Source organism: Phoenix dactylifera, chromosome 6 (genome assembly GCF_009389715.1).
Source record: "Phoenix dactylifera cultivar Barhee BC4 chromosome 6, palm_55x_up_171113_PBpolish2nd_filt_p, whole genome shotgun sequence".
Classification (NCBI taxonomy): domain Eukaryota; kingdom Viridiplantae; phylum Streptophyta; class Magnoliopsida; order Arecales; family Arecaceae; genus Phoenix; species Phoenix dactylifera.
The window spans coordinates 6,538,674-6,547,176 of record NC_052397.1 but is presented as its reverse complement, the minus strand read 5'-3'; the positions used below and the strand labels follow the sequence as shown (position 1 = coordinate 6,547,176).

At 53.2% G+C, this 8,503-nt stretch overlaps 1 protein-coding gene across 1 annotated transcript; it reads right to left on the bottom strand.

The window, feature by feature from the left end:
- Positions 1–3,996: 3,996 nt before the first annotated feature.
- On the bottom strand, positions 3,997–5,081 carry LOC120111168 (uncharacterized protein T27F2.1-like). Its single transcript, XM_039127729.1, has 3 exons — positions 4,833–5,081; positions 4,568–4,659; positions 3,997–4,423 (listed from the first exon to the last, which is right to left on the bottom strand). Exons 1-3 carry the CDS (start codon positions 5,079–5,081, stop codon positions 3,997–3,999), a joined length of 768 nt encoding a protein of 255 aa, XP_038983657.1.
- Between the last annotated feature and the right edge of the window lie 3,422 nt (positions 5,082–8,503).

Sequence of the window (8,503 nt, the reverse complement as noted above, 5' to 3'; positions counted from 1 at the left end):
CCCCGTCATATCACAGGTAATCCATTACCCCACTATAAAAGGGGAACCCTCCATCTTAGTGGGGGTTGGACTCTGAAAACCCAAAAAAAACATATCTCTTCTCTCCTCCTACACATTAGCCCCCTCTGACTTAAGCATCGGAGGGCCGGTGCCGGAAACCCCGGCCACCGGCTTCTTGCAGGTCTCCCGGAGGACGTCGCCCGCCGACGGACCACCTCCACCTGCCGTTCCAGCACTGCAGCTCCTCCTTCTCAGCCCATGGTCGCCCCTGGGTCCAATTTCCAGCAACAGTTGGCGCTAGAGGAAGGGACCGAGTCGTGGCCATGAAGTTGAGAAGTAAAGGAGCCGCCAATGCAGAAATATCTCCAAAAGTTGCGAGACCTCACATCCGCCCTAGGCTCCTTCAACATTCACCATATCCCCAGAACGGAGAACCTCAGGGCCGATCAACGGTCGAAGTTGGCGACCTCCCGCATGAGCGAGCTCCCCAAGGCGATAGTACTCGAATATCTCCAAACACCCAGCACAGAAAAACCTGAGCCGACCCTCTGCACTGAAATTGAACCGAGCTGGATGGATGAGCTCGTCAACTATCTACAAAGTGAAGTCCTCCCCAATGATGACCTCGAGGCTCGCCGAGTCAGGCGTCTAGCCTCCCGATTCATATTATATGAAGGCAAGCTCTACCGAAAATCCTTCACCTCTCCTCTCTTCAGATGCCTCCGTCCGTCAGAGGTGGACTACGCTATGCGAGAGGTCCATAAAGGGATATGCGGAAATCATCTAGGAGGCCGAGCACTGGCTCATAAAATCTTGCGCCAAGGATACTTTTGGCCCACACTTCAAAAAGACGCAACGGACTTCGTCCGAAGGTGTGACCGATGCCAGCGGAACGCCAACATCCAGCGCCGACCCTCGACCCCACTAACCTCAATCAGTGCTCCTTGGCCATTTGCCCAATGGGGGATCGACATCCTGGGGCCATTCTCCTTAGCTACCGGACAGAGAAAATTTCTGGTCATCTCCATTGACTATTTCACCAAATGGGTCGAAGCCGAACCGGTGGCCCGAATCTCCGAGCAGAAGATGCGGGACTTTGTTTGGAAGTTAATAATCTGCAGATTCGGACTCCCCCGCATCCTTATATCTGATAACGGTCGTCAGTTTGACAATATCCGTTTCAGAGAATTCTGCTCCGAGCTCGGCATCGATTACCGCTTCACCTCGGTCGCCCATCCACAGACAAATGGAGAAACCGAGGTGACGAATCGCACCATCCTTCAGGGGCTCAAAGCCAGGCTTGACCGATCCAAGGGACAATGGGTTGAAGACCTCTACAATGTCCTCTGGGCCTACAGAACAACATTTCGGCTCTCCACCGGCGAGACCCCCTTCAACCTGGCATACGGAATGGAAGCTGTTATTCCTCTGGAAGTGGGGCTCCCCTCACCAAGAGTGGAACACTACAACGCAGCCTCCAACTCCTCCCAACTCAGGGGCAACCTGGACCTTGTCGAGGAAACCAGGGAGGCGGCCCGAGTTCGTATGGCGAGGTATCAACGGAAAACGGCACAGTACTACAACTCCAGAGTAAAAACCAAGCTCTTCAAAGTAGGAGATCTCGTCCTCAGGAGGGCTGAAGCTTCTCAGCCCACCGAGCAGAAAAAACTAGCCCCAAACTAGGAAGGACCTTACCGGGTCGCGCGAGTCTAGCGGCCCGGAGCGTACAAATTGGAGTCTCTTGAGGGAACTTTTATTCCTCGAAGTTGGAACTCCAAGAACCTTCGGATGTACTACCAATAAATCCTTCGGAGGTCATCAACAAATGGAAATACAACTCTCACTCCACTTATGATGATTTGCTTACGGTTCTCCATTAATTATTTCATACTCCTCCTGATATTGGGATGCTCATGAATCCTAGGAAAACCCGACCAAGCTCGGATGCCCGACCAAGCTTGGATGCTCAGTCAAGCCTGAAGCACCTCGCTGCGCTGATATCGAGCTCGGTCTCGATCTCCCTCAAATACCTCGACTAAGGTCGGGATGCCCCGTGAGTCGACAGTAGAGTCCCAAACTCCCTCGACCTCGGAAAGCGTCGCAGGTCGATAGTGCGTTCCCAGACCCCTCGACCATGCGCACGATCCCTCGACTAAGATCGGGATGCTCCGTGAGTCGACAGTAGAGTCCCAAACTCCCTCAACCTCGGAAAGCGTCGCAGGTCGATAGTGCATTCCCAGACCCCTCGACCTTGCGCACGATCCCTCGACTAAGGTCGGGATGCCCCGTGAGTCAACAGTAGAGTTCCAAACTCCCTCGACCTCGAAAAGCGTCACCAGGTTGACAGCGAGCCCGAGCTCCCTCGACCTCGTGCTCGATCCCTCGACTAAGGTCGGGATACCCCGTGAGTCGACAGTAGAGTCCCAAACTTCCTCAACCTCGGAAAGCGTCACCAGGTCGACAGCGTGCCCGAGCTCCCTTGACCTCGTGCTCGATCCCTCGATTAAGGTCGATATGCCCCGTGAGTCGACAGTAGAGTCCCAAACTTCCTCGACCTCGGAAAGCGTCACCAGGTCGGCAGCGAGCCCGAGCTCCCTCGACCTTGTGCTCGATCCCTCGACTAAGGTCGGGATGCCACGTGGGTCGACAGTAGTCCCAAACTCACTCGACCTCGGGAAGCGTCGCCAGGTCGACAATGAGACCAAGCTCCCTCAACCTCGGAAAGACAACAATGGGGTGGGACCTTCGCGGACCCTCCAACGCGCGTGCGCGCCTAAAACAGAATGACTGCGGTATTCTTCCCTGATCGGCTGGAGCGGGCTATGCTGTTGCGCGAGGCCCTGACCAAAGCGCCGTTTCATTCTGCAACGGACGATATTATCCGCAGAAGCGGACTCCAGGCCAAAGAATGCCTCTAAGAGCCGATCGCAGAGCGGAATCGGCTACCTCCACCTGAAGTGCTCGGCTCTAATGGTGCGAAAGATACCCTTCACCTGGCCCCTATATTATTGCATCCACTTGTTTATATACCATAACGATCGACAAAATTCTGATCAAGCTCGGGATCTCCCCCGATCAAGGTCGAGATGCCCTTCCGAGCCGGCCAAAAGCCGAAGTCTCAACCCCAGGCATGCTCTCACCACTAGTCTACAGGTTGATCTATACAGATCCCTGAATGAGGGCTCAGCCGAGTTTAAATGTCGGTCTAGGTTGACGCCTACCTGCAGCGACGGCCTCAAGCCTAAACACTCTAGCCGAGCTCAGAAGTGCTGAGTCGCTATGTTTCGATTCTACTAGTTGGTACGCCAACCAAATTCAAGGTTAATTGCCACGAAGGCCCTAACAATAGCTTGACTCTGGTCTACGATCCCCTCGGGGACCGACTCTAAAGTTTTGGCAAGCCTATACCCGGAAAGCCAAGTCTGAAGACTCGGCCAAGACCTTCCGGAAGATGATCTAAAGGCCTGACGAAACCCCTCCGGGGTCAAGACCGAGCTCAGCCCTCTCTGCGAGATTCGTATCCGAGCTCAAAGGCTCGGCGAAACTCGAATCCAAGCTCGAGGGCTCGGAGAAATTCGAATCCGAGCTCGAGGACGATGAATTTTCTCAAAGTCCAAGCTTGAAGCATTCCCTATCAAATCTAAGCTTAATGACTTAGCGAGCGCAATCGGGACTTAGCCGAGCCCGAGGAATACGCCAAAGGATATCTTAGTCTAAACGATTGAAAATCTATCCACTATGTAGAAGGAAAAGACAAGGCGAGCGCAAATTTAGGAAAAGAGAAGAGAATTCTTTATTGATAAAGCCCAGAGGCTAAGTACAAAACCAAGGTTCGGCCGTACAATTTCAGGGGCCGACCTTACAAAAAAAAAAAACAAACAAACAAAGAAACAAAACCCTAAGAGGCGTGCGCAGCTCCGAGGTCATCCGCAGCAGTCATCTCGGCATGCTCTATCGGAGCTCTCTCTCAGGTCCATCCGCGACGTAGGTCTCGGCCTAGGTCTCACCAGCAGCCTGGAGGGCAGCATCAGAAGCTCCCTCGGGGTCCCCCTCAATGGGAACCTCAGCCTCCTCGGTCGCCTGAACTTCGGCCCCAGCCGGGTCTTCAGACCCATCCCCCTCCTCGACCCCTGCTCCAGGTTGGAGCAGATTGAGGTCGAACTCGGGGCAGAGCCTCCTCAGTTGGTTGCGGAAGTCCTCAAAGCGGCGGATGAGTCCATCCACGGCCTCTTCCTCCAACAGGTTGCGAAACTCTTCCGATTTCCTGAAGAGTCTCACTGCGTGCTGAGCCTCCTCCTGGGCCCTCTCCTCGCGGGTCTCGAGCTCCTTGACCTTGAGTTGGGCGCCCTTCACCTCCTGCTCGCGGACAGCGAGCGCCGAATGGTCCTCGGCTAGACGCGCCTTGGCAGCGCGCACCTCCGACCTGGCCAAGGCATGTGCGCCCTTCTCTTCCTCAAGCACCGCAGTTAGCGACCGAAGCTCGCCTTCGCCGGCCTCTACTCTTGCGAGCAGCTCCCTCCGCAGAAGCTCGGACTCGCCGAGCTTCGCCTCGGCCTGGCAGAGCTACCTCTCGGCCTCTTCTTGTCCCCTCTGACACCTTCGGGCCCGCTCCCGATAGTCAGACGCTATGTGCATCAGGGTCTCGACCTCATGAAGATGCTGTGAACAGCGAATGAACGAATGAGTTGAGGCTAAAAAATGAAAGCTGAAAACGAGGGTTAAAAAGGTAAACTTACCCGGATCGCGAAGTAATAGGTTCCGTCCAAGAAGCTGTTGTAGCTCGTGGACCGGATCTTGGCCTAGTCGGTCGGGAGCAGCGCAGCTCGGAAAACCTGCCGTGCTACAGCAGGATTCTCGAGGGCCGAGTCACCCTCAAAAACATCCCACAAAGGGAGGTACGGCCTCCTCTCCGATCGGGAATCGACTTCTGAGGGACCAGGGAGACTGAGCCTTGCTGGGCTCGGCGGGGCCGGGGGCGACCTCGGAGCACCCTGACTGCTCCCCGGCTTGGGATCCGAGCGCCGCTGCTCGACAGGACGTCGATCAGGGCGCTGAGAGATAGGAGCCGGGCAAGCCAACATCGCTGAAGCTCCCACGGAACCCGAGCCCCTGCGGTCGGTGCTCGGGACCTCCCGAGCAGGCCTGGAAGGCCCGCCCTGGGCTATGCTCGCCTCGGCGCCAGCACCAGCTGAAGACCTGGCCTTCTTCTTGGCTCGGGTGGGGCCCCACCAATCTCGGCTGCCCTCTTTCGGAAGCGAGCGTAGAGGGCTGCGTTCTTGGTCACCATCTTCGGAACGTCTCTAGAGGCAAGAAGGGAAAGTCAGAATGTTAGAGAAGAAACAAGAGCAAAATGAATTAAAAGAAAAAAAAAAAGAAAGAGAGAAGAAAGAACAACCACCACCACCCTTACCCTAAGGACGCGCCGAGCTCAAGCCTACGTTGACTAATGCGTCCTCGCTTATAAGGTCGTTCAGAAGAATGTTTTCCTCGAGGCCGTAAAGAGCGTCGAGGATCTTCTGCTCATTCTCGGACAATTTTGGGAGTTTGTTGGCAGTCTTGAGTCGGGCCTGCCCCCACCTGGTGTCGAATCCCCATGACCGCTTGGAGGACAAAAAGAAGAATTTCTCCTTCCACCCGTGAATGGAGGTCGGAGCACCCCGAAAGAATGACCGACCACCTCAAAGGGCAAGATACAACTATTCTCCGTCTCCCGGGTTGGACTTCAGTAAGAAGCACCACCGGAAGATGTTGACTGAGGTCGGTATCCCGTGCGCAAGGCACAGGGATTGAAAACCGACGATCGTCCTCCACGTGTTTGGAGCGAGCTGCGCTGGGACGAGCTGATAAGTCGCCAGGAGCTCGTTCACAAACCCGTGGAAGGGGAACCGCAGGCCGGCCCAGAGTGTTTCCAGATACACCCCGATCCGACCCGGGGGAGGCCTCGTTATTCGATCCTCCGGCCTCGCAGGTTCCAGACGAAACCCTCGCCGAGGGAAAAACCACTCCTCAGCCATCTCCACCTCCTCACCGCTCATGGCGGATCCGAATTCGTCCGGACCACGACCCATCCTAAAGAAACAATCAAAAGAGGGGGAAGGAACCAAAAAACGAAAACCCTCAGAGCAGACAAGGAGGAGGGAGAAAGCACCTTCTAAAACTTTGCCGGAGATGACAACGAATCGCAGGATTGGAGAGGGAAAGCTGGAGTAACCGCTTCGGGAGGCCGCCGGAAGAAACAAGGGGATACCGGAAAACACCAAGCTATGGCAACCAAATAGAAACCCTGAAACCGAGTTAAGGGTTTATATAAACCTCTCCAACGGCCCGGATCGACAAGACAAGATCTCGCCTCCCGTCCAGATTATGCCACGCGTCGGCCCCGAAAGCCGAAACGGCATATTAAATCGACGCCTTGAATGCAGAATCAAGGGGGCGCCGTATCGGATCGCGAGGCCCCATCATGAGCTCACAAAGCGAGGACACATCGAAAAGCAAAAGGATGTCGCCCCGTCTCCTCCCATTAAAAGCGCCTTGAAGTATGCGGAGCGCCGAAATAATTCAAAATCTCCCATCCCGCATTAATGCAAAAAACAACTACTTCCCGCGCCCGAGCCTGGTAGCGGCTCGAATTCGGAAGTCGTGGGGTTGTATTGGGGGAAAAATAAGCCGCTCCGAAACACGAGGGTATGCGGTCAGCATGTACCTGACAACGACCGACCAGGAGGCGTCCGTCCAGGCGCTCGGCCTGGCGCCCGACCAGGAGGCGCCCGTCCAGGCGCTCGTCCTGGCGTCTGACTAGGAAGCGCTCATCCAGGCACTCGGCCAGGTGTCCGACCTGAAGGCGCCTGGCCCAGCATCGGACCTGAAGGCACCCAACCTATATACTATGGTCACATCCACCGACAGTACGACCAAGGACCATGTCCTGCCGCCGCCCTCAACAATTAATGCGCATGGTCTCTGCAGACCTCCGGCATACTCAACAATTAATGCGCATGGTCTCTGCAGACCTCCGGCTTACTCAACAATTAATGCGCATGGTCTCTGCAGACCTCCGGCTTACTCAACAATCAATGCACGTATTTCCAACTATCTACGGATCTCAAGCCCTCCACGGCAAATCTGCTCGGCAGCATTAAATCAGCCATGACAATTCCTGGGCTACGGCCTGATTGTCTACGGCAAGGCATTGACTCGCACTATCGTGCATTAATCCGCACGACACGCTCAATCACACGGTAACTTCGCCCCGTCATATCACAGGTAATCCATTACCCCACTATAAAAGGGGAACCCTCCTATCTTAGGGGTGTTGGACTCTGAAAATCCAAAAAAAAACATATCTCTTCTCTCCTTCTACACATTAGCCCCCTCTGACTTAAGCATCGGAGGGCCGGCGCCGGAAACCCCGGCCACCGTCTTCTTGCAGGTCTTCCGAAGGACGCCGCCCGCCGACGGACCACCTCCACCTGCCGTTCCAGCACCGAAGCTCCTCCTTCTCAGCCGACGGTCGCCTCCGGGTCTAATTTCCAGCAACAATGACCACAAGAAATGGTTAGTTTACTCGCAAGTTAGGATGTGTCTCAATGGTCATTCCCCATAACCAGAGATTCTAGATTCGATTTTTGAATGGTGCATCCTTAAAATCTAGATTTGGATAATTATAATGCAGGGTCTCTCTCTCAGAAAAATAAAAAAAACTACTGTTGTAGGGTTCATAAGAACATAAAATGAATCCTACTGGAGAAAGGTCATTATTATATGAGAAATACACCATGGCTTCTGCTAATATTTAAGGTTCGAATCTTGAGCTCAAGCTCTAATACGTTCGGCTGATGGTTATATAGACTATCAAATAGAAGAAGGGGTGTGGTCTTCATCTTTCATAAATGACAAGGAATACATAAAGTTAAGAGAGCGGATCCTGAATTGAGGCATGCATGATCCGATAGAGAAAATATTGAGCGATGGGGGGATTGAGATGCTGCATCGGTCCCAGCATTGCCTTTTCATGTTAAAGTTGAAGAGACTTAGGAAGCTAATTATGTTTCAAATCTAATTATGTTTTAATTAACATCAAATTCGTGGATTAGTGATCGCATATTGCAAACCCACCAAAATTTTATGCAAGATGTCATTTATTTGAAGGTACACCATGGTTTGCGTTGGATAATGGCAGTTTAAACATACAGTTGGAGCACTTTAAACATTCTTCTCTAAAATACTTACCATCCCATACGAGCTTCACAAAAATACCATGACATTTCTATAAAATGGTGAAAACCAGAAGAAAATTAGACAACCAAATTCCAATTGATCCGGCATATCTCTCCTCCACTGTTTTTCTCAAAATCAATTAACTTGAATATTGGAGGATTCTTCGCCGGATATAGCACAGGATATTCAACCTTCGCCTCGAATTCCAGTGGCAACAATCACCTTGGGCGATTAGCGATCGCTAAACCTCGTTAGTGATGTTTTTTAGGCATCAAGTCAATAAAAA